Genomic DNA, 27,395 nt, shown 5'->3' with positions numbered 1-27,395 from the left:
GGGAACATTTTGGTGCCAGTGAGACCTCTGGAATAGGAACACAAGAGGTACAAGTGGAACCCAAAATACTGGATCTTTATCCTCCTTTGTTTCCGGCCATCTCAATCCAGGTTATTCTTAGCAACTCCACAACTGGACCTTTAGGAGAATCAAAGAAGAGAGAAATTCCACTGGGGCAAATTCTCCTGGCTTTGCAACACTGTGAGAGGGGAGAGTGAGATGGGGATGAAGTACCAATTAATAAATAATAATAATAAAAATTTTATTTCTATACCGCCCTTCCATTGATCAGGGCGGTGTACAACATATTAAAAACACATGCATACAGCAAAGAAAACATATATTAAAAACAAATTAAAAACCTAGTCAGCCAGCCGTCTTGCTGGCAAAAAGAGGGGGGAGGCCATCAGGATCTTCAATCGGGGAATGCAGCTCGAAATAAGGTTTTCAGATCCCTTCTAAACTGAGCCAGGGAGGTAGCCGAGCGGAGCTCTGCGGGCAGCGTGTTCCAAAGGGCCGGGGCAGCGATGGAATACGTCCTCCTCGATGTGGAGGTAAATCTGGCCCCTGGAACCCTAAGTAATTGCTGCCCAGAAGTTCTGAGGGTGTGGGGCGGAATGTATGGGGAGAGGCGGTCCTTCAGGTATCCTGGGCCCAAGCCATGTAGGGCTTTATAGGTGATCACCAACACCTTGTACTGTGCCCGGAAGCGAATAGGCAGCCAGTGCAAGTTTTTAAGCACAGGTGTAATATGGCTGGCCCTGGAAGTACCAGTGACCAGCCTGGCTGCCATATTCTGGACCAACTGTAGCTTCCGGGTATGGTATAAGGGTTGCCCCATGTAGAGCGCATTGCAGAAATCCAATCTAGAGGTTACCAGAGCGTGTACCACTGTTTCAAGATCCCTCTGGGCCAGGTATGGGCGCAGCTGGCGAATAAGCCGAAGCTGATAACAGGTGCTCTTGACCGCCGCATTCACCTGAGATGTAAGGTGAAGTGACGAGTCAAGAAGCACCCCCAGACTGCGCACGGAGTCCTTCACAGGAAGCGTGATCCCGTTCAGGACAGGTGGAACCACCGCCATTCCTGGACCAGGGGAACCTATCACAAGTACCTCCGTTTTCTCTGGATTCAGTCTGAGTCGGTTTTCCCTCATCCAGCCCATTACTGACTCCAGACAGGCCACGAGAGGAGAGACGCCATCCTCAGTCACTGCATCAGTCGGAGACATAGAGAAAACTATTTGGGTGTCATCAGCGTACTGATAACCCCGCGCCCCATGTCTCCGGATGATCTCTCCCAGCAGTTTCATGTAAATGTTAAATAGCATGGGAGACAGAATGGCTCCTTGGGGGACCCCAGTTGTGAGGGCCCTCCTATCGGAGCACACGTCTCCCAGCTGCACCATCTGGAACCTCCCAGAGAGGTAGGATCGGAACCACTGGAGCGCAGTGCCCCCGATTCCCACCTCCGCCAGGCGCTCCAGAAGGATACCATGGTCTATGGTATCGAAAGCCGCTGAGATGTCCAAGAGCACCAACAGGGACACGCTTCCCCTGTCAATGCCCAGACGGAGATCATCGACCAATTAAATTTCCTCATCCATGCAGGTCTCTAAAAAGTATGGCACCCAAATGTCTGGACCCTACTGTTGCCCTGAGATTGCAAAGATATGTTTAAGACAAAAGAATTCCAGTTTGTTTTAGCCACATGCCTTTCCTGGCCATCTTGTAGATAATACATAGTAAGGTTGCCAATTATTTAATTTACCTTTATAGCTATGCCTTTACCAGTAACAGTAACTTTAGGATCTTATGGGTGGGTAATGCAATAATGCATAATGGAATTAACATCACCCTGAATTAAGTTTTCTGAAGCTGGACTCTGCCTCCTGAGCCAGCTATCACCAACCACTTTGTGGGGAGAATCCCAGGAAGGCAAGGGGAGGGAAAGGCAGAAAAAATCAAATAATCTTGATATTATTATTATTATTAGTAGTAGTAGTAGTAGTATTTATTGGAAATCGCACTTATATGACAAGTTAGGGACTACAGCACCATCAGAAACTGGAACTGGTCAAAAAGAAGGACAAATGTAGAGAACATGAGGAAATTACTGAGCCTTGTTTGGGACTGTGCACGTGTGCTGCTTGCAAAGTCAGTTGGCTTGACACCATTTCTCCACTCTTAGTTAGCTTTACAAGCAGCGCATACATGTGCAGTCAATCCCAAGCAAGAAGAACTGACAAAAGAGTGGTTCCCTTGATGGATTAATGGAACTTGCTCTTGACATGCAAGCATCAGAAGAGCGAGTCATCAGATAACAAGCCATTGAAAGGCGGGGACTTCTATTATATTATTATTATGACTATTACTTTTATTTACCACTTTGGTTCCCAAGGCAACTTAGAATGGATTTAAAATACAGTTAAAAATTCACAAAACACAAAAATTAAACTATTGAAAATTTAAAACCAGTTTAAGATACATTGCTGAATAGAATATGAGAGAAAATACAGCATAAAAGTTAAAAAGCTATACTTAGCACTAGTTATAAAGGAGGTATTCATTTATTCTGTGATGCAGAAATATCCTTTTTAGAAATTTTAGGAAACCATCTCTCAATGATCCTAAAGATTTTGAAATATTATGGCAAAGATTGTGTAAATGCTGTTTTTCACTAACAGAGAAATGGCAGCTTGTATGTGTGGATTTTCAGGGCAAGTGGCATGGGATAGGGGCTTACGCCCACACAGCCAACATCATTATCATTATGTGAATCTCCTTTCCTCTATGGCAGGGTGGACTCAACATAGATTGGAGTGTATTTTCAATTAGGTTACACATTGAGAAAGTCAGAATGCTTGGGTGCAAGCACTTGTGAGTTTATCTTTGAGCACTACTTCCTAGAATGAGCAGGGGCTCAGAAGCACATTGTTTCTTAATCTGAAGCTAGTGATTGCCTGCCCAGCTGAACTGCTACTTAGTACAGTACTGTACTTAGCTCTGGTTCATGACTAAGGTTTGACGGAGAAGATGGGAGGAAGAGGATGAGAAAATGATTCAATAAGCTTGTCCCATGGCTTGTCTTTGCTATATACTTAGAGAAATGTGACATCTAGGAATACATATGGAGTGGGAATTATGCAGCCCTCTAAATGCTGTTTACAGTTCCCCGCACTCTTCACCACTGGCTGCACTGGCTAAAGTCTGTTGGGACTTTCATTCCAACAACACTTGGAACACCTTGAGTGAAAACCAGTTGGTAGTTCCAGTTCAAGTAGATCTATCAATCAATAAAACTTACATAGGAGTTGGCATTCCAAGTTTCCACTGGTTCAATCTGTCTGCTCTGTTTGACAATTGGATTTAGCACCTGATCCATGTATCTCTGACAACTTATCTTGTACAGTATAGCTCTCATTTACAAATGAAGCACAAGTAAGGGTTCACGCATACTGGGGAAGATTTCTTAAGCCTAAAACACTCCTGGGAATCAAACATTCATCAAAAGCATTGTAGACATAAATATGAAACTTAACAGTAAAACTTTACACACTCTGACAATACAACAAGCAGAAACAGATCAACCAAATTAATTTGCAGTTTCCACTGAGATGCTAAAATAGAAACCTCCTTCAGATTTAAAACTCTATTTCTTCTTTGTGACCATAAGAAGAAAAGTCAATAACCAAGATAAGGCAGTTCCAGGATCCATATGGAATGTGAATTGCATACTGTGTATATAACTGAATTGCATTCTATTATATACACAGAATTAATACCACCACCACAAAGTTTTTTTTTAAAAACCAAGCTAAGAGAACTAAACATGCCTACAGATGTTTAGCTCATAAATATATGTATGCCAAGTACCTCAGTCCCCAAAACAATGAATGTGGCCTTGAAAAAATGTGCATTTAAATTAATTTTCTTCTCATATTAATTCGTGCACTACAGTCTATTTGTATTGTTCTTAATGAAATCTTTCCAAAGGTTTTTGTGCAATTCCTTGCAAACACAGATTTAGGGGAGATAGAAAGCAAAAGCAAGCAAGTCATGTAGGGAGTGCCAAATTTTTCATCTCTTCATCGGAAGCAACAAAACAGAGGGGGGGGGGGTACATTTTTCTAATTAGACGTGCAGGCCAGGACACAGAGCTGGAAAAAAAAATAGCCTCCACCTAGTCTATGGCACATCTTCAAAAGAATTTGTTAATTCCAATGGTACTGAAAAATCCTAGGGCAACAGACAGAGGTGTAGCCTGTTTTGGCAAAAAGGTTTTGAACTGACACTTGCCAGATGGGTGGTTTTGACTTCTTATCCAATTTCCATTCCACTTGTGTTGTCTGGCGGGATGTTGGCATAAGAGGCCTGGCTTCAGGGCTCAAGTAGTGTTCCAAAAATCTGCTTGCTTAAATGCCTGATATAAACTTGAGCAAACAGACTTTATGACACTAGGATGTGACTGAAATAAAAGAAGCATGCCCCTTCCTATTTGGCTTCAAAATGGGCACTTATTGATACAAGACTACAAAGTCTGAATCCCTAGAATCCCCGCTTGCCAGTTAGAACATAGGGGGTACATGTTTTGCAAGATAATATCCCTGGCATCTTCAAATTGGGTCATGAAAAACTATGGTCAGAAAGCGAGAGTGATTGATAACCAGTAGAAATAATTCTCAACAATGGATCCTTTTCATCCTGGGGAGAAGTGACCAATGGAGTCCCACAGGGGTCTGTCCTGGGCCCAGTGCTATTCAACATCTTTATCAATGACTTGGAGGACAAAATTGGGGGCATAGTTATAAAATTTGCAGATGACACCAAATTAGGAGGAGTAGCTAATACCCCACAGGGCAGGATCAAAATTCAAAATGACCTGAATAGACTAAAAAGCTGGGCCAGAGCTAACAAAATGAATTCCAACATGGAGAAATGTAAGGTACTGCACTTAGGGCGGAAAAATGAAATGCACAGATATAGGATGGGCGACACCTGGCTGAACGAGACTACGTGTAAAAGGGATCTAGGAGTCCAAGTAGACCACAAGTTGAACATGAGTCAACAGTGTGATGCAGCAGCTAAAAAGGCCAATGTGATTTTAGGCTGCATCAATAGAAGTATGGTGTCTAGATCAAGGGAAGTAATAGTGCCACTGTATTCTGCTTTGGTCAGGCCCCACCTGGAATATTGTGTCCAGTTCTGGGCACCACAATTGAAAAAGGATGTGGAGAAACTGGAGAATATCCAAAGGAGGGTGACTAAAATGGTGAAGGGTCTGGAAACTATGCCCTATGAGGAACGACTTAGGGAGCTGGGGATATTTAGCCTGGAGAAGAGAAGGGTAAGAGGTTATATGATAGCCCTGTTTAAATATTTGAAGGGATGTCATATTGAGGAAGGAGCAAGCTTGTTTTCTGCTGCTCCAGAGACTAGGACCAGGAACAATGGATGCAAGCAGCAGGAAAGAAAATTCTGTCTCAACATTAGGAGGAACTTCCTGACTATAAGGGCTGTTCAACAGTGGAACACACTCCCTCAGAGTGTAGTGGAGTCTCCTTCCTTGGAGGTCTTTAAACAGAGGCTGGATGGCCATCTGTCAGGGATGCTTTGATTGAGATTTCCCTGCATGGCAGGGGGTTGGACTGCATGGCCCTTGTGATCTCTTCCAACTCTGTGATTCTATGATTCTGAGATAGATGGAGGAATGATCTGACCCAAATATGGTAGCTTCCTATGCTTGCTAAAAATACTCCTATTCCCCAGCCCCTGTCCTGAATTCCCTCTTCCCTTCCTTTAACCATACTTCATGTATTAGTAGCCATGCAGGTGTTGATTGTGTTAATCAGGGTTGGAAAAACCACTTCAGAACCTGTTAAAAATGCAGTTTTGAATTTCTAAAAAGTGTGTAGGGTAATCTTATGCATGCAGGAAGTGTTTCCAGTGCTGAATTAAATGGAAACTTACAACTACAGCATCCATGATATGTGGCTATCCAATCCTGCTTAAACATCTCTAGCAATTAGCAACAGAGATCTCACCACTGCTTTGACCAGGGTGACAAAACAACAAACAAAGGCCAATAAAGTTACTCACTGACCACATTTCAAAGCATCTGCAGGTTTTCTGTAGTAGTTTGAGCATGACTTCTTATTACCCACCAAGAAAATCCAGATTCCCCCGTGGTACTGCACATGCATCCAGCCAGGGCCTCATAGGGACTGCATTCTGGCTCACATTCAATCCTACTTCCTATGGCACAGAATAAATTATTTCCCCCTCAAAAATTTCCATTTTGCATTAATTTTCAAATAATTAGTGCTTCTTGATAGTTTGGTAGATTTTGAGTCATACAGTCTGAAGCATCATGTATTCCACATGCTTGAAATGTGGATGTCCCATCATCATATCTCAGATGACCTCAAAAACATCATCATCACTAAGAAAAAGTGGTATGTGTTATATAAATACAGGTACCTACAATAATCTGGCCAAATACCAAAGATGTAAAGAAGTGACTAGGGTACAGGGAGGCATGGCTGTCTCACAAAATATGGTTGTATCTGGACTAAACGTGATTATGTCAGTTTCATACTACTTTAACTGTCATGGCTCCAGCCTATGGAGTCATGTGATGTATAGTTTGGGGATATATTTAGGTATGGCATCTATTAACAGTCCCAGCTAAAGAAGACCACTTGGATTAACTGTTGAATGATGAATCAATATTTATGTAAAATACTATTAATTCAACAGGCCTACTCTAATTGGGACTACCAATAGGATTCAAGCCTTAGACTACTCTGCTAGAGATCTCAGTTACTAATTTCCAGAAAATTCTAAGAACTTCACAAATTACAAATCCCAGGATTCTTATTTTAAAAGAAATGTGCCATGGCTGCTAAAGAGGGATGAAACTGATATAACTGTGTTGTGCAGATATATCTTATTATTTATCTTCCAATGGTGCAGTGATGATCAACTTCCAGGGGGGCCCAGGACCTTGGAAGGTTGCATGTGCCAAATAATAATAATAATAATAATAACAATAATATTTATTTGTATCCCGCCCCTCTGAGAACAATCGGGGCAGCTAACAAAGTTAAAAATACAAAATATATAAAATCCCTGGTACCCTCCCCTCCTTAAAAAAGTATTAAATTCAATGCAATATTTAAAAAACAGAACAAAAAACAACAACAAACAAACAAACATACAAGTTAAAAACTGACCAGAAGATCAACAACATCATACCAACAAGTAACCAGTGGGAGCAGCAGTATTTTTCCCAGATGTTTTTCTACGGGTTCTCTATTCTGGGAAGGCCTGCCGGAAGAGATCCATCTTAACAGCCTTTTTAAAGCTGTCTAAGGATGCTCTATATATCCCTCGGTGTTTTGTCCATAGATTATCTAATCACCCCCTTCCAAAACAAATTTTCTTGGAATCAACTGTCAATTTCAGAGCATTTTCACACTCAATCTAGTCTCCTTTATGCCTCCAAGTCAATTCTAGTTCAGGAGGGAAGTCCTGTGGGCCTTAAACAGATTTGGGTCTCTGGCAAAGATGGCACCAAATGTCCAAGTACACATCCTACATGTTTCTTTGTTAACCTTCCAGCTGGAAGCATGCTATTAAACATGCTCACAAGGCTACTTCAAAGTCCTGTATAGAATTCTATGCCATAATTAGTGTTTAGCAAGTGCTAGCAGAGAATTAACTTCAGATTTAAATATATTAGTCATCCTGGTCCTCAGGATATTGCAGGAAACAAAGCTCATATTGTGATGTGGCATGAATCACTAACTTGTCCCCTAGTCATCCAGGGTTTATTCAGGGTTCTTCTTTCCATCTAATTCTCATAATACATCTGACATTGACACTAAATGACTCATAGAGAAACCCCCTTCCCAACTTCTTTATACTCCAGATATTCATTCTCATGACAGCTGACAGAAGGAAGGGGAAGAGGGCTTAGTTTTGGTTAATTTAATTTCAAGACAAACATTTATCGTACGTTATACAGGGGACACAATGCTTCACTCCTGGCAAAGGTTAACAAGGGATAAACCTAAGACTTTATTCAGAAAAAGTACTGGAAGAACTCTTATGTAGACAGCACAGAGATAGGTAAACAAGCCTGGCAAAATTTTAGATAGCAGTGAATGTTGCACTCACTTTTATTCAAAATTAACATTTATACATTTATTTTATTTGTATCCTACTTTTCTTTCAAAACAGGAAGTTAGGACAGACAGCTTACAACAAAATGAAAACAGGTCTAGATTTAAAATGCACAAAGTTATACCAACTAAATATAATTATGTTGATAATACATTAACTCAATTTTTAAAAGATATAGTTTCATCCTGTTCAAAAATCCTTACTCAGCAGCCTTTCAATTGTTAAAAGCCTGCCTGTCTAGTTTTTGCCTAAGAAAAGAAGGTCAATAAGAAGGGAGCCAGTCTAACCTCCATTAGATGGTAGTTCCACAGCCTGGAAACAACAAGGCTGACAACAAGGGTCTCATGTTCCTACCAAATATGCTTTTGTGGAGAGGCGACACCAAGACAAACCATCCCTAAAAGATTTCTAAACCAGGCAGACAAATAACACAAATCTACAATACCAGATTTAATCTTCCTTATGATCCACCCAAATGCCACAAACATGTGCAAGCTTTTGAGTTCTCCAGAATTCTAGATAAGGCTAGGCAACACAAAATAATTAGAAGACAGGTTTCCCCTTATATCCTACATTCACATAACACATTGTACACTTCTGTGGCTTTCAGGTTATAGAAAAGGTGTTGCCTGACTGATATGGAAGTAAATTTGGGGTGTTTTTGTGGACTAGTGCAGCTATCTTTTGTTTCTTTGTTGATGTTTTTATGCTAGTAATCCTTGAAAAAAGAAAGACTTCCCTAGGCAAGCAGACAGCTATCAAGGGAGCACAATAACCCCAACTATATGCAAAGCAAAGTGAATGATTTAGCATGCCATAAAAAGGCAGCCAATTATGAATTGTTTTGTTTATTATTAATATTATTGCATTTTTAATATTAGGAAGGAGAGAAATCTAATTTTCTGCCCCAAGTCCCCCAAAACCTTGATTGGCCTTAAGTACTACTAGATATTGAAGATAGCTATCCTCCACCCCACATCCCGGCTCCAGCTCCATAGTGTGTGTCATGTTATTTTCTGTTTGCTGGTCTTGGCTACATCCTTTCTCTTCCTGCATCAATAAGTTTTCAGTTAGTCTAGGTTTATCATCCATTTTGAAGTCTACAGTTTTATTTCTCCCCTCCTTGTCTGAAAAGCATATGTTACAGAGTCTCTCACCATGTGATGTTCAGAAGTCTTTAATATTTGTCAATAAAGCTACTTCATATGTCTTTGCAAAGAAGACTAGGCTGTTTTATTTCTTTTCTATATCCTGCCTGCTTGGTGGTGGTGGTAGCATGGGACTGTTTGTTACACAACGTCTGCTGGAAAATACTACTTACTCTGTTTATGAAATAGACTACTACATTGCACATTCCCCACTACACATCTGAATGTGGGGTGGCAGGTGGTACTTGATGCTCTATCTCAGGCACCAAAGTGTCATGGACCAGCTCCAAATTGCCACATTCTAACACAAACACACAGTTTCCCACTGTAAACATTAGGTAAACAGGGAGAATATGTATGCACCTCAAGATATTATAGATCCTACCACCATTGATAACTGTGCTTTTTATTAATAAAAGGGGCAATCAAAAGTGGATATTTCATCATTTAGAGTCCTGTTCTTTTTGTAACACTTCTATCCTCTTCAAAACATCCCGATACTCACCAAGGTTGGGTTGCGACATCGCCATGGATCGCTGAGACACAGGAGTAGAAGTAGCTGAAGGATGATGGCTCATGTGATTCAGTGGCTGAGTCATGGTTTTTCGAGGATCTTGCCATGTTGTAATTTTCTCTATATGGCTGTGAAGAAGAAATGTGGAAATTTTAGGGAGGGGAAACTAAGGATGTTTCAGCCCCAAATAAGAGCCCTACTTTTGCTCAGTGTTACAACATTAATACAGGTTGTATCTCCCTTATTCGAAATACTTGTGATCAGAAGTGTTTTGGATTTTTTTCAGATTATGAAATGCCTATATTTGCATATACATACCTAATGAGGTATCTTGGAGTTAGAATCTGAGTCTAAACACAACATTCATTTATGTTTCATATATATACCTTATATATACACCCTGAAAGTGATTTTATACAATATAAGGGAGACTCAACCTGTATTAATATCCATTAGCTTCATAATACCATACAATAGTATACCATGTAGAGATCACATAATGACAGCCTTAAAAGAACTGCACTGGCTGCAAACACACTTCTTGGATTTATGCATTCAAGATCTTGTGATGACATGTAAAGCCCTAAATGGGACCTCAGAGGTTGGGAAACTTCTTGAAGGACCCCTCACCCTATGTTCCACCAGAGAAGTCAATATACTGTGTATCATTGTCATCATCATCATCATCATCCTGCCTTTTTCCCAGTATGAGATTCATGCAGCTTAGAAAAGATTTTTTTTAAAAAAAAGATAAAATTCACAAAATGCAAAAGCTAAAAGGTGATTCAACTATCAAAAATGAAGACATAAAAAAGCACAACAAAACCACACAATAGCATATTTAAAAATCCAGCACGTTGTTTAAGTGGGGTGGGTCTTATACACTCAGGTGTCAATGGTACAAGAGTAGGGTGGTTGCCAGTCAAACCTCCCTGAGAAGGGAGCTCCAGAGCCTGGGGGCAACCACTTAGAAGGCCCTCTCCTGTGTTCCCACCAGATGTACCTGTGAAGGTGGTGGGGTAGAGAGAAGGGCCTTCCCAGCAGATCCCAAAACACAGGCATGTACATAAGGGAGATTGCAGTCCTTCAAATAATGTGGAGCTGAGCCAAATAGGGCTTTGTAGGTCAAAGCCAGCACTTTATGTAAGGATTTGAGAGAGGGCCTTCTCAGCTGTGACACCCCAACTGTAGAACACCCAACTATCCCAATGGTACCTTTATTTCAGTATTATTATTATTATTATTATTAGCTTTATTTATTAAGCGCCGTAGATGTACACGGCGCTGTACAAAACCAAGTAAAATCCAGAATATATAAAAAGCTTGCCTGTGGCGTACAATCTAAAAGTTAAAACAACAAATTTAAACATCATAAGAAACAAGTTAAAACATCAAATATCCAATATTGAGTCACGCATCAGAAACAACCAGGTCACAATCACACACTCCCTGGGAACGCTTCCCTAAACAATGTGGTCTTTAACTCAGCTTTGAAGCTGGTTAGAGACATGCTGAGTCGTACTTGTAAGGGGAGGAGGTTCCAGGAGTGAGGGGCAGCGAGCGAGAAGGGACAAATCCAGGAAGGGGCCGTGGAAATCCTGGGCTGGGACAGGAGACCTTGGCTACCAGAACGGAGGGAACGAGTGGGGATGTAGGGAGAAAGTAGTTCAGAGAGATAAGGAGGGGCCAGCCCATGCAGGTCTTTGAAAGTGAGCAAGAGAAGCTTGTATTGAATGCAGAAGGGAAAGGGAGCCAGTGAAGGGATAACAATAGGGGGGAGACATGGTCATATTGGCGAGCGAGTGAGATAATACGGGCAGCTGAGTGCTGAACAGAAATCAATGGGTGGAGGTGAGTAGTAAGTATAAATTCCATATATACTCACTTATAAGTCAAAAAATTATACCAAAGTATTGACCTAAAAAACCTGGGTCAACTTATACATGGTCAATACAGTATAAGTCCAGAGGAGGCAGCAGGGCAGAGGAAGGGCAAGTGTTTGCCTCCCCCCAAAGCCTCTTCCCAGCTGAGGTGCCTCTCGAAGGAGCAGCTGGGCTGGGAAGATGGAGGAAGGGTGAGCAGGACATCCTTTACAGCCTTGGCTATATGCCCTTATGTTTTACTCTCAATTTATCCATAATTTTGGTCCCCAATCCTACCCTTGACCTATACCTGTGGTTGACTTATAGCTGAGTATATACAGTATGTCTATTTATGACACCCTTTTTAACATTATTATTATTATTATTATTATTATTATTATTATTAGCCTTTATTTATAAAGCGCTGTAAATTTACACAGCGCTGTACATACAGTCTTTTTAATTAGGCAGTTCCCTGCCCTCAGGCTTACAATCTAAAAAGATACCACACAAAAGGAGAAGGGAGTAGTGGTGGGGAAGGGGATGAGGTCCAGCAGTTCCTCTCTACCTCCGAGGCCTGGACCAAGGCAGGTGGACTGGAGGGAGGGCTTAGCTTCATAATGGATGGTTAATCTTCATCCAGGGAGGCAAGCAACAATTATGCAAGGCCTGGGAACACTTCTCTGAACAGGATGGTCTTCAACTCCGTTCTGAAGCTGGTTAAAGAAGTGATGGCTCTTGCTCGCAGGAGAAGAAAGTTCCAGGAGTGAGGGGCAGCGAGTGAAAAGGGGCGAATCCGAGATGGGGCAGAGGAAATCCTGGGCTGGGACAGCAGACCTTGACTACCAGAACGGAGGGCCTAAGTGGGAAGGTGAGGAGAAAGAAGGTCTGATAGAAAGGCCTAACTGATTTACTTCAAAATATTAGAACTCCATCGTTTGTTTTGTGGCTATCTTCCTATTTGCAAATAGTTAGTTCTTGCAGACAAGGATATCAGTTAACAAGAATATGGAGGAAAGTCAGACTAAAACTGCCCTGGACAAATGAATCCTGGAAATGTTAGGCTTATGCTCGTCTAGCAACATTAATTCCTTTATTGGCCTATAGTATCTTCTTCCATTTCACTTTTTCCTCCTTCTATTCCTCTTTTTTAGAAAGTTCTGCCTTCAGATACAACTCCCTGGATCAGATTTCCTTTTGCTAATTTGTCCATCACCATCCTCTTCTTGTATATTCTTCTTTTTCCTTAACAATATATAGATTCAGTTTGTTAGCCTGAGCATAGACACACGCACACAGAGGGAAGGAGATTTTTTAAAGTTTCCGAACACGTAAGTCATAAAGAGTGGAAGTAGCATATAAAAAGATATAACTCTGATGTAACTTCACGGAGTCATCTGGAGCTCAGATTCACCTTTACCCTATATCTTCAGACTCTGAAGTTCAAAGTTACTTTCACTTATGTGCCTCATTTGGCTTTCCTTCTAGCTACTGAGTCACTTCCTTACTTCAAGAGTTCTCTCAATTCTAATTCTTTGCCTTTGTTATAAGCTTGTACAGTGTTTGTCTTTTCTATATCCCCACAGCACCATTCTTTCTTTGTTTGATTCCTTCCTTCCTCACTTACTCACTCTGCTTACCATTTTCAGCTAGCCATTACCAAGAGGATGGTGGACATCCCCACAAGCAAAAACTACAGCATGTACAGCTTCTAGTTTGGTAAAAAGAAAGCGAGAAGACAGCTGTATTTTAAACATCATCACCCCTGGTTAGAACCTCAGACAGGGTAACCAAATCTCATAACCACAAAGAACAAGGGACTACAAAATGTAGAACATTAAAAAAATGTAGGACATTACAAAATCTAAGCTAAAAACACTAATATACATTCATTTCATATGGCTGATTTACAGGTATATCCACTGTATTTTTATTATGTGCTCAACCATATTTTCTGATGAACTTATCTTCATTAAAATACCTTGTTGGCCTGCAATATACTTAAAGAACTCTCAGCAAGACAGAAGCTTAAAATTGTACTTTACTAGCAACAAACTCTTGACAGTATTTACATTAAAATTATTTCTTTCATTTGGCAATTGTGCTGAAATTAAGGAGGGGGGAACCTATCAGTATTTGCATTGTGTCTTTAAGCAGCCCATTGCCAAACAGGTTTGCTGTCCTTGAGAAACAAACATGCCCTAAACTCTGGATGCCAGTCTTGTCTGCAACTGCTCCTAAGCAAAAGGAACTTTAGAAGGATCCTGTCCCCCTATTTGCAGCAAGGACAAGCTGCCACGTAGACACATTTCTCAAAGGGGGTCAGCAAACATAGTGTTGCTCAATGGGCCTCTTAGTCATGCTCCAAAATTGTCACTACCACACAGAATGGAGGATTCTGGGTACTGTGATCAAAAAAAGTTATGCTTTCAAGATCTATATTTTCTTATGGACAAAGTACTGGTTACTTCCAAGAAAGGGCAGAAAGAACAAATGCAATTGTTTATTTAAAAACTGCTGCCACTCATAAAGTACCCATTGTCTGCCTCTGTTTCCCCTCCTGCTGCTGGCGAGCTATAAATGTTCCCTTGCAAAGTGATATCTACTCTTTTGGGAACACATTTGTCACAACACTCCCTGCTGTAGCATTTGCTTTCTTGCTCACCAGATTAGAATGAAAGAACTGCAAAGCTTGTTTTTTCCTCTCTTGGTTTTGTCAGCCTGTTCTCCACCTCTTCATGTAATTTTGAGCCTACCCACTGGAGATGCCCTGCCCTGAAGGGATTTAAATGGGTGAGCCTTGCCATCTGTTTCCTATACTTTCTGAGTTATTAGCTCAATAACAAGCCACCCATCTGCAAACATAAGGAAGCAAAACAGGACAAAGTTTGCAATGTCTTGAAGCTGAGCTGATGCATGAAGTAAGGGCAGGGGTGGAGTTGTAAACTGAGAGATACATTTCTGATTTTTAAAATGAGAGATGAGCTTGGGAGATGATCAAGAGAAGCTGTGGATTGGTCTCAAAAGATATATGAGTGCCACTACATCTTACAATCTGTAGTTAAGACAAGAGGTTAGAGCAGAACATGGAGAAACAGAATAGTTCCCAATTGGCAAAGGAGTTAGGCAAGGCTGCATACTATCACCCTATTTGTTCAACTTTTATGCAGAAAATATCATAAGAAGAGTAGGTTTAGATACAGAAGAAGGAGGAGTAAAGATAGGAGGGGGAAACATCAATAATCTAAAATATACAGATGATACCATACTACTAGCAGAAAACATCATAGACTTGGAACAATGACTAAGGAAGGTCAAAGAAGAAAGTGCAAAGGCACACTTACTGCTGAACATAAAGAAAACAAAACTATGGCCACTGAGGATATACATAAATTCAACCCAGAAAATGAGGAAACTGAAATAGTTAAAGATTTTCCTGTACCTCGGATCAAATATTGACCAAACTGGAAACTGCAGTCAAGAAATCAGAAGAAGATTAGAAATGGGAAGGGTGGCTATGAAAGAACTACCAGTAGATAAGATCCTAAAGTGCAAACATATACAACTGAGCACTAAAGTCAGAATCATCCAAGCTAATGTATCCCCTATTACTATGTGCAAAACTGAGATCTAGACAGTGAAGAAAGCCAACAGAAAGAAAATAGTTTTTTGTGGGTTTTTCGGGCTATGTGGCCATGTTCTGCTAGCCCGAAAAACCCACAAAAAACTATGGATGCCAGCCATGAAAGCCTTCGACTTTACATTAGAAAGAAAATAAATTTATTTGAAATGTGGTGCTGGAGAAGAGTACTGAAGATACCGTGGACAGCCAAGAAGACTATTAGGTCCTTGATCAGATCATGCCCGAGTGCTCCTTGGAAGCCAAAATGACAAAATTAAGACTGTCATACTTTGAACACATCATGAGAAGGCATGATTCAAGATTTCTACATATATGAAGATAAGAGTAGAATGGTAACAGTTGTTCTCTCTAGTTTTATTTTGAAATAGTAAGGGCAGAGTGTAGTTGCAGTTTAAAATAAATATAAATTCAGACCTAAGCTTGGAAAAGTTCGTTTCTTGGACTACAATACAAAATGAATGGGTATGCTGACTAATGAACTCCAGGAGTTGTATTCCCAAAACACAATTATTAAAGCAGAAGTAAAGCAAAGTAACAACTGTTTTTTAGAGTTAAGTTTTAAGAGTTAAAACTGGCTAGCCTACTTTTTTCATATTTTATTACATTATCAGCATCATGGCTTCATAGACTTTGAATTTGAATAAAGCAGTTGATGGGTATTTGACTTGTTAATTCATTGGCTTGCCAAGCCAAAAGTGAACATCACCTACTTGCTTTATATCCCTGTTCTTATTTGAGATATCTGTGTTTGCATCTACACTAGAAATAATGAAATATTTCTGAATAGTTTTCTGAAAAACTGAAATAATGCAGTTTGACACCACTTTAACTGTTTTGGCTCCATCCTACAGAATCCTGCGATTTGTTCTTTTGTGAAGCACCAGTACACTTTGGCAGAGAAGGCTAAAGACTTGTAAAACAACAAATCCCAAGACGCCTTGGGATGAAGCTACAACACTTAAAGTGGTGTCTAACAGCATTATTTATACAGTGAAGATGCAGCCTGGGATATTCAGTCATGTGTAGAACTACATACTGAACATATAAAACTATTATAGTCAGACCCTCAACTTACCTAGTTCAGTAATGTATACAATGGTTGGCATCAGTTACCTAAAGATTCAGTCAAGGTTATGAATGTGCTGGGGATTGAATCTAAGATCTGCTCCATGCTAAGCACATGCTCTCACTCACAATTAATCCCTTCTTTCAAAGTTGCCCAGTACATTTAGTAACTGTGAGAAAATCTGAGCTCTCATATTCTAGCCCAACTCTACCATGGCCACATCACACTGGCTCTCTGACAGATACATCTGGCACAGCTATAGGCCTTCCATGAACTTGAGCAAACTAACCCTTTTTGAAGAAAGCCAAGCCTATTTCTTGTCCTCAGTGCTGTAGTGAAAAGTCCAATGGTACACACAAGCAACATTTCTCAATCCTGACACACATCAAAGTTACTCATTAGTCAACACAATGATTCATACCTAAACACACAGACTGCCTCCACTGAAAAATCCTGCCAGGGGAAAGAATCCTTTGACTGTATGTGTTATTTGATCTGCTGTGGTACCTCCTACATAGGAATAACTGTTGCCCCATTCAGCCTATCAGTCTATAAATGGCCACACTGGCCTCGGTACAGCACACACTTTCAAAAGGTGTGTACTACAGCAGACAGAAACATATCACTCCAGCTCTAGCAGTGCTGCTTCAATGGCTTTCAGATTTTATGCAAGATTAAAATAAGTGGAACAGTGCTAAGAAATGTGCAAAGCAAAACAACAGAACAAATACAACATTGTGGGGTTTGTTTTAAAAAACTGATCAAATGGTGTAGGGCACATAGATCTGGAACTCTACAGCTGCATTTACAGAGAGAGGGAGAGGGAGCAGGAGAGGAATGCTCTATATAAACATTAGATATTCCAACTGCCTTAAACCAGAAGATGAGAGTGCTCTGGATTGCCCTTGTGGTGCCATCCTGGCTAAGAAAAAGCATTTCAACTTCATTCAAGAACATGGAGGCAGAATCTTCTGGAAGAACGACCTCACTCTGGCATTCAGGCTAATGTGCTCAAGTTCAAGGAATCCAAAGGGGGGGGGGGGGGGGAATTACAGTCAGCAAACACTGCCTAACTTCATAAGGCGTAGAAAGGCACTTATATTTATTTGAAGAACAGTTTAAAATTAGTTCTTGCATTTCAGTAATCCCCAGGAGAAAAAAAGAAAAGAAAAGAGATGTCTACAGCTTTTTATAGACCAAGAGAGTTACAACAAGTATGGAAACAGAGAAATTTAATGTACATCCTTAGATTCAAGGCTGTTTATTTACTATCTTTGGTTCACTTGTTTCCAGACATTTAGAATAATCATTGCTAGCCCTTTATAGCTAAAGTAAATATTACATATGCTGAAATAACAAGAAACCAAAGCACTGGGGTAAAACTGTCTTCAGCTCAGAAACAAAGGATTGTATACAGCTGGCATCACTCCACAGGCAGAATGCCCTTTGGTACAGTGAATGCTTCCATAAGCCAGAGTAGCAAGCTATTTCTGGCAATTTTTTCTCCCTTTGTTGCCCACCTTGGTTCGCATATGTTCTGGAGTTCTTGGGGGATTATTTGGAACAGCAAGGAAGGTGATACAGGGGCCACAGAGAAACTCATCTCCTACACTGCTCTCTTGATGAAAACCTCCAATGAATCAAGAAGAAGTTTATCAATGAAGTGACACCAAATGGATACAATACACAGTTTTTAACCCAAGACCTTATTATCCAGACTAAAAAGAATTTGGAAAGAGCCGCTGTAAAACTGGCAGAATCTACTAAGATTAAGGCTGCATGTGCACTGCAAAAATAATGCAGTTTGATACCACTGTAACTGTCATGGTTCAATGCTATGGAATCCTGCGATTTGTTGTTTGTTGTGACACCAGAGGTCTCTGACAAAGAAAGTTAAATATCTCACAAAGATCCAGAATTCCATAGCATTGAGCCATGTTAGCTGCGATGCAAAATTACATTGTTTCTTGCAATGCAGATGCAGCCCAATTACAACAAGCTACTTTGAATTTTGGCTGAGATCTTGCTGACAGCCAGCACAGCTTAAGACTACACCAATGTAATTCCTCAAAGGAGTGGCAGAGAGAATAGAAGCATCCAGATTTGTGTAGGAAGGCTGCATGTCTGTGTCTTTCTGGGAGTGCAGCAGATAGATAAGCACACTGAAAAAACACTTGCACAATTTTAGAAACCTCCTTCCCTACACAAGCCAGTAAAAAGTCTAACTAATTGTCCAACAAGCTGTTTACACAAGTGTAAAACAGAAGCAGCCTCCACCTGCTTTCTCTCTTTTCAAATAGAGGGAAAGCAAGGAAAAGTTATGTGAGTTCAACAGGATAATTCCTTTAAAGGAAATTTCATGATACAACACCATTCATGGTAAATCAACAAATTTGAAATAGACAAAGTAACTCAGAACAGGCCTATGAAGATTAAAGATGTTCAGCAGCCAAGGGATATGTGTGTCTATTGACTGTAATTTTGAAAATAATAATGCAAAACTGGACAAGAGAGGCAGGAATGAAATGGAGTATCCCACCTGTCTGGAGATCTGAACAAGAGATGGGGAACCTTATCACATGAAAAAAAAAAAGGTGAAACAGAGCAGGAGATTAGCAGCTTTCTCCATGCTTCTCCACATGCCATCATAGCACTTCCATGCTCTTCCCAAGGGAGACAGTGATAAAAGCATGACTTTTGTTACCCTGGAAAAATCAGTTTGACAAAAGGCACACTTGGACAAAAGGCATATTTTCAATGACCAGGCAGAGAGGCACAAAGGAAGTTGCTACTGGCCTGCTCTATTATGTTGTTTGTTTTTCCCATGTGATAAGGCTATGCAATATAGTGTAATATATTTTTGCAGGTCCCACTTGTATACATATAAAAGCAAAGTGTAATATTAGTTCTGATGTGTGTACACGGGTGATGTTGGTAAAAGAGCTACAGTGTCAACTTCCTTTCTTCCCATGGAAAGAACCCTAATAATTTAGCCACTGCTGCAGCTTAGTTGGATGGAGAAGAGCAAATGGTCAGATCTTCAGTCAAGCACACACAGGGTACACTTTGAGAAAACAGTGATAAGAGCTGGTGCTGCCACCAACTTAACAAATGAGGGGCACAACCGAGAAAACTTCTCTGACCAATATGGCCATGTTAGCTGTGAGACCCTAGAACCTATAATTTAAAGAAGTAGCATTTCCAAGCTCTATAAAGGTGGAATATCAACCCTTCCTTGCACATGAACTTGTAACTACATATGTTAAGTGCTGGCAATTTCATAGTTGGACCATTTTTTAAAGCTAACATTAAAATCTTTCAAAGGTATAGCTGTGTTACCCTGTAAAATCAGTATGTAAAGAGACCTTGTAGCACCTTTGAGACTAACTGAAAGAAAGAAGTTGGCAACATGAGCTTTCGCAGACTACAGTCTACTTCCTCAGATGCATTTAGTAGACTGTTGTAGACTGTAGACTGTAGTCTACCAAAGCTCATGCTGCCAACTTCTCTCTTTCAGTTAGTCTCAAAGGTGTTACAAGATCTCTCTACATACTGAAATCTTTGCAAGACTTACATCAAAACCATCTAGGTAGACACTAATGTTTGAACCTGACCTCTAAATTCCCCTACTGGACTAAGCCCGGTACAGACAGGCACAAAGTGCCGGCTTGTGGGAGGAGTCACGGTGGAGCGTCCGAATGCTGGATGGCGTGACTCCGCCCTGTCATGCCATGATGCCATGCACCATTCCAGACAGTGCGTGGCATAATGGCGTGGCCCTGGCACTGCATCTAGATGATGCAGTGTCAAAAGGGCATGACAAAGCCGCACCTCTGTAGCTATGACGCCCTTTAGAGGGCGCAAAAAGGAGCTGCATTTTGCAGCTCCTTTTTGTGCCCTCTGGAGGCCAGATCAGCGCCGCAGCGTGAGGAGGCTGCGGCCCCAATCCAACCAGTAAAGGGGCAGCTGCATGTACAGCCCCTAAGTTTCCTTTGGAATAGTCTCTTCCCACTTTAATAGGTTGTATGGCTTCCAACATGTTGAACTCATTACACATATAGTATTTTAAAATAATGACTAGGCTCTCATCTCTCACTTCCATTGCATTCGGGACAAAAGAGAGCAGAGAAAATAGGGTGCTGGGTTTTTAATTTTGTTTGAGTTCACCAGGAAGGGGCATAAAATATCTCTGACATAAAACATCTTTCACCTTCCCTTGCCCACAACCACCACCTGCAATTAACTATCAATATGCACCAGATTCTGTGTTATGGTACGATTTTATTCAGATTTTCTAAACTGAAAAGTGTACTAGTAACCTATAACACTAGAGATTGGGGAGGGAAAGCAGATATTTTTCATATGTCTTGATTTAACAGGATATTGCAAATGTACTGCACATGTTAAGCTCTTGCAATGGCTATCACACAAGCTTCTCTTTCAGAGCTCTGCATCCCGGGAAGGAAGAGAGAATGGGTTTTGCAGATGAGCTACATGAAAGAAAGCCTGCTTTAGACCAAGTGGGAAGTTGATGACTCATCAGCTTCAGCAACCCACATGTTCTCACTCATTCACTGCTCTTCACAGGCTGACAGCTTACATTGTCCTGTAGAATACCGGTCAACCACTTCCACCTCTACAGAGCCATTATTAAACATAGGGACATCCGCTTACATTGTCCTGCATTTTGTTGTCTTCCAAAAAACATATCCCCTCCCATTCCACAACTACCATCACTACGTTTAGAAATGTCAACACAAAGCTTTACCTTCTAAATCCTTTTCCTGTTTCATTTCTTGGCTAGTTTAAGGCTTCTCATTTTTACTGTATTTAATGGAGTTGCCTTTGTATTGTTTCTTTTTATTATTATGTTGGACATTGTACTGGGGGAAAAAATCTCTGAAAACCTTATGAAATTAATGGGGCCACCAGACAGCTGGAAGGAACACACACACATTGCACAGTCACCTGGCCAGGGATGATGGGAGTGAAACTCAACCTCAGCTAGAGGGCACCTGGGTGGGAAAAGCTTGTGGCTATTGATGATAATCTGCACAGAATTAGATGCAATGCAACCTTAACACAAAGGCCATGAATATGGGACCTGGAGACCTTCTTCTCTATCAGACCTGCAAGACCTATGCAGCTATATACATTGCCTAAGGGTTCTCAATAGGATTGCGAGAAAGGCAAAAGATTAAGAAGGGACAGGGCAGAGGAAAGACTTGTGGAAACTGATCCTTGAAAATTGTATTTAACTCTTTACTTCACTGTACCACAGAGAGCTAATCTTCATATGCAGACACTGTGTTTGTAGTATTGGCACCCGGCCCCCTTACTCTCAAAATGCAGTGTTTTGTTTGGTAGCAAAACATTAGATGTCAGCCACATCCCTAATTTTTCTTTTTCTGTACTGGAAGATGCTTTGACTCCCATACTGTGAGACATGTGAGATATAAATCAAACAAATAATAAATAAATGCATTATGCTGACTTCTTTGATGGAGGGCAAGAGGCCCTCTCTTTCCTTCTCAAGACTTCACACAGTATTGTGATGGAAAGGAAAGATAAGGAGTGAACCGGTATTGCCTTGCTTGCTTGCTGCTGCTGCTAGTTTTCCAAAGCAAGCCCCAGCCTGCTCTGGTTAAAATGCCTTCCAGCCACTCCCTTAACTAAAATATATCCAAAGTCATTCACCTCTAGAGGTAATCTCTACCTGTTCACATGCACATCAAGGTGCCTGCTTCTCTAGGACAGAAAATGCAGAAACATCCTCCTTCAGAATCTCAAGCAGAGTGTGGCATTTTGCACAGGCAGACACATTAAGACTCTATGGCGAGTTACAAACCGCCATAAAGTACGCGCTCCACGCGTACTAGGGTTAGGAAGGGCCGTATTAGGGTTAGGAAGGTTCTTACCTTCCTCACGGCCCTTCCTCGCAGTACGTGCGGAGCGCGTCGTAAATGGTGGCACCCATCCACATGGGCGCCACCATTTTGATGTCTTGGACGCTGTGCATCCAGACGTGTCGCGGCGGAAGTGACGCTGCGAGGGCGCGCTCCGCTCCTTGCGGCGCCACTTCCGCGTTTTGAAAAGGAGCGCCATTTCGGCACTCCTTTTTCGCTGCGTGGGGAAGCCTCGCGGTCTGGCGGCTGGGGCTTCCCTACACAGCTACCTTGCCATGCTAGAGGGGAAGCCATTGGCTATGTTCAGTTTCATGCATTATTCTGGAACAACATTATAACAAGGTCAAAATGGTGGTTTGCAGGTTCAGATAGTAAGACAGGTCTTAGTGGGCCTTTCCTGGGAGCTGAGGCTCTGGCAGATGCTCAAAAGTGCTCAGCGCTGATATTCAGCCAGGTTATCTTTAGAAATCCCTCATTTTGTTTCAGAAAACCACATTTCTTAAGTTTCACTCAAAGCTGTGATATTGCTACGCACTGAAACAGAACTGCTGATAGTGAAGTCAGTGCTAGTTATACAATTTAAAATTCAGGAAGAGTTTACCAGTGAAAATACTGTACATTTAAATGATGAAAGAGTGTCATAAGCAATAAGAAATGTTATTTGTTTATAAAACTAATTTGTATCACACTATGAATAATATGTATTCACTACATCTGAAACATTATTTTGGAGGATCAGTTTGGGAGCAGCTGGACCATACTGTGTATTTGTGTGTGTGTGTGTATTTCTGAAAGAAATGGCACTTACCAATGTATGTAACACATTAACGGTATGCCAGCAACACATGAGTAACAACTGATGGCTAACATCTAATTTGTGTGCGTATGTTTCTGTGTGTCGCGGCCTCTTCGTTTGGATGTGGTGCGGCCATCACGTCAAAATGGCAGCGCCCATCTGTAGAGGGCACCACCATTTTGACATACGGAGTACGTGCTAGGGTTAGGGAGCATCTGTAAAGGATGCTCCGAGACAAACCTAGCACATACTCGGTACGTGCTAAAAGGCCCATCTGGAGAGGGCCTCTAATAGTTATATTAGAGTCTCTCTGAACATTATGACAAACGCTGTTCTGCAGAAGATTCAGTACAACTGACCTAGCCATTTTACAAATATCACATGTCCTCTAAAATGAACAAATGAACATTTTGATACAGAGCTCAAGATCAACCCACATGAAGCCCCTCTCCTATGGAGGTACTGTCCAGGGCCAAAGGAATGAACTATGTAGACAGACCTACACGTGGGGCACTCAGATAATTTTTTTCTGGGCCTTCCCAGAGCATGTACAACACAAAATACAATGTGAAATTGTAAAAGAGAGACTAAGACCAAGCGCAATCGAAGGAGTAGTCTTTTGGCAAGCAGTGAAGCATGAAAAACATAGCTTTTAACAAACCCTCCAGACTTAGAAAATTAAGGCTTCTGCCTCAGACATCTTTTCTCTACAAAGGTGTATACTTTGACCCAAAGTCTGAATGTATTAGGTTTTGGTCAAGTCCTAATTATAGTTGACATTATCAAAGCTAATGACATGTGTAGGTGCCTGACACAGATATGGGGAACAGGCAATACCTGTTTTTTGTTGCTACAACCACAAAGTTCCTATGTTAATAACTTCCTCATATAGCTCAGGATTAACTCATCTGCTAACTTTGCTCCACTTTAAGAGTTTTAGGGGCTGTGTTTGGTTTGACCTATTACAGGAATGTGTGAATGCCTTTGCTGTGTGAGGCTGTTTTTTAAAAAAGAAACATCAGCAAATACAGTGGCCCAAAACCAAAACCAACTCTTTACAATCAGTTATTAACCTTTATTTATAAAGTGCTGTAAAGTTATGGAAGTGTTCATGTACTATTCAACAACTGCTTCAGTTTATGTACTTTATTTGGGACTAGCGATTTGGTTTAGGCTAAGTCATTATCATACAAGAAAAATGCAGCAGTCTTGTAAAAGGACTGCTCCAGAAAGTCACTATGTCTTCTCTCCCCCTCCCCCCCCCCGCCCCCTGGCCATATCCATTAGGCTATTTTACCAAATGTTAGATTGAAGGAATCTATCACATAAAAATGTAATTGTGAATATGACAATGGCAGATTAAACTACATCTATCTGTATGCATATCTGGCATAACATGAGTACATGTATGTGGAAAACCACAATTTGTTGCTGTTGTTCTTGTTAGTTGCTGCCTAAAGATGACCCTAAGAATGAGAGACTTCTGAAGTACCCTTTTATCAACAGCCCTGCTCAGATTCTGAAAACTTGTGGTTGTGGCTTCTTTGACTGAATCGATCCCCCTATAATGCAGCTTTCCACTTTTCTTACTGCTGCACACTTTACTAAGAATTATTACTTTTTCTAATGTGTCATCTCATGGTATGCCAAAAGTACCATAGCCTCAGTGTGAGCATTGTCGTCTATGGAGAGTTCAGTCTTGATCTGCTCTAGCATCCATTCATTTATTTTTTTCTGTGAAATTGTCGCACAGCACCACATTTCAAATGACTTTATTCTCTTCCTGTTAACTTTCTTTACTGTCCACCTTTCACAACCATACAAAGAAATTGGTTATACAATGGCATGGATGAGCCTGACTTTGGTATTCAATGATACATCATTACATTTGAGGATCTTATCCACTTTTGTTCGTAGCTGTATTTCCAGGTCCTAGTCTTCAGATTTCATGATTACACGCTCCATTTTGATTTCTGACTGAGTTGAGGTATGGAAAGTATTTGACTATTTTGATGTTTCATAATATGCAAATTAAATTTCAGAGGAACGTCTGAGACAAAAGAACAATCAGCTCAACTACATTGTTCAATTAAAATAACATTCTGTGTTGTGGCAACATAGCACTGCTCTAACAAATTGACAAATAGGCTGCAATTGAGTTCATTCTCACAAATTGTTCATGCTACTGCAGGCAACATACAAGTTTCTTCTGCACCTCATACATCCATTCTGTATGAGAAACATACCTGAGTAGCAGCTGAATATTAATTCAAAACTAAGTTCAATCCTTTTTCAGAATAAAAAGAAATTTCATTGGATTTAACAAGCTCCGTGAAAGTAGCATTTTCACACCTCCTATATTTGTTGCAAGAAAATGTTCACTTTGTCTCAAATATCTGCACATTTGCAAAACTTACAGGGTATTTCTGACAAATAAAGTGTGCACAAAACAATGCCCATATTTCAAAATGTGAACAGTTCAAATGTGCATGATTGAGTTTGCTATAATTTGAAAGATGTTGCAATGAGGGCAACTAGAAACAAAAGAAGACAGACCACTTGCAGATCTCATGTGACTTTTTAGATGAGAGAGAAAATAAAGACTTTCACGGCTGTTGTGGCTTTTCATGCCCCTGTAATCTGCACCTGTCAGAATTCCTCTCTTCTTCCCAACTGTTCAAGGTGCAGCAGCTTTGTCTTTTATTTTTAATCCAATCTCCACTAGCTGGACATATCTTCTTTACATAGCACCCTTTCATCTTTCTATCATCAACACCCTAAACCTGTGGATCTGCCTCTTCCATCAGGGACGTCCCACGGACCTGTTATCTATGTCTTCTGAATTACCACAGGACTTTTAAGAGAGAGAAGAACCGGTTCCACATAAACCGTACAATGTGATGTAGCTCCAAATATAGCTTCCAGAAGCAGTCTGAAATGCCCAGATAAATAAGCTTTGAAAACAATCAGAGTTTTAATCACACAGTAAAGTAGTACATTACATATTTTAAAATGCAAAGGGATTTTGTAGCATGTTTGAAACTAACTGAAAGAGCAAAGTTGGTAGCATGAGCTTTCACAGACTTGAGCCTACTTCCTCAGGGGAGAGTGGAAAGTCCAGAGAAAGACCTATATAGCAACTTCTATGTGGGAAAGTCCATAGAAATGCAAAAACCTTGTGGGTGTGGAGATAAAGTGAAAAGTTCAGTTTTAATTATGGTCATTGGGGGGGACAAGGCAGGAGGATGAATGTTGCCTAAAGTCCAGGTGAGTGGTTAACCATATGAATTAGCATTGGGATGTAGTGTTGAAATGAAAAAGAAGACAGGATGAACTGCCCAAGAGAGTCCCCATATTGAGGCTGGAAGGTTAGCTAGTGTTATAATGTGTGTAGTGTGCCAGGAACTCATTGTCTCTTTTCAAACCATTGTTGATGGACTGTAGTTTGTAGATAAATTGCAATTCTGCTGTTTTTCTTTCCAATCTTCCTTGGTTTGTTGTTGTTCAAAGACCACCATTCTGAAGTTTGAGATGGAATTCCCAGGACAACTGAAGTGTTCTCCAACAGGTTTCTCTGTATTTCCATTCCTGTAGTGCAGGAATTGTCTCCTGACACCACTCAGATGTATCAACAATGAACTACAACTTTTGTTGTTGTCGTTAGCTGTCCTCGAGTCAACGTCAATTAATGGCAGCCCTGTGGATAAGACATCTCCAAGATTCCCTGTCTTCGACTGCCCTGCTCAGGTCCTGTAGTCTCAGGTTCATGTCCTTCCTGATCAAGTCTAACCATCTGACATGTGGTTTTGCTCTTTTTCTACTGTCTTCTAATTTTCGCAGCATCATTCATGCCTTCTCATGATGTGGCCAAAGTATGACAGCCTCAGCTTAGTCATCCTGGCTTCCAAGGAGAATTCTTGCTTGATCTACTCTAGGACTTATTTGTTTGTCTTCTTGGTTGTCCATGGTGTCTTCAGCACTCTTCTCTAGCACCACATATCAAATGAGTTAATTTTCCTTCCTTTTGTAGTCCAGGGATTTGTAGTCCAGCAACATCTAGAAGGCCATCTGATTCCCATTCTTAGCCTTGGTGTTTTTATTGATTGGGTTTTGCAGGGTGTAAGTGGGGTGCAATTGTTTTTTTAACTGCTTTTTATTATTTTTAAGTGCACATTACACTTACATCCCTTTTGGATTAAAGTAAAATTCAACTAAGTGAGTGAATGCTTAAAAATATTTAAACAAGCTAATATGACCACTGTTATCTATAGTAT

The 27,395-nt window shown here is 40.7% G+C and overlaps 1 protein-coding gene across 1 annotated transcript in view; it reads right to left on the bottom strand.

Moving 5' to 3' along the window:
• LOC149318131 (WW domain-containing transcription regulator protein 1-like) overlaps nt 1–27,395 on the bottom strand; it is a 108,206-nt gene that overhangs the window by 31,328 nt on the left and 49,483 nt on the right. Inside the window, exon 2 of the mRNA XM_089509067.1 lies at nt 9,840–9,976. Within this exon, the coding sequence (XP_089365193.1) occupies nt 9,840–9,976 (137 nt within the window). The remainder of the gene's footprint in view (nt 1–9,839; nt 9,977–27,395) is intronic.

The sequence above is a fragment of the Sceloporus occidentalis genome, unplaced genomic scaffold, assembly GCF_023333645.1.
Source record: "Sceloporus occidentalis isolate IW3139 unplaced genomic scaffold, rSceOcc1.0.p SCAF_2, whole genome shotgun sequence".
In the NCBI taxonomy this organism is placed as follows: domain Eukaryota; kingdom Metazoa; phylum Chordata; class Lepidosauria; order Squamata; family Phrynosomatidae; genus Sceloporus; species Sceloporus occidentalis.
The sequence above is the reverse complement of the archived record's forward strand: the minus strand, read 5'-3'. Positions and strand labels throughout refer to the sequence as shown.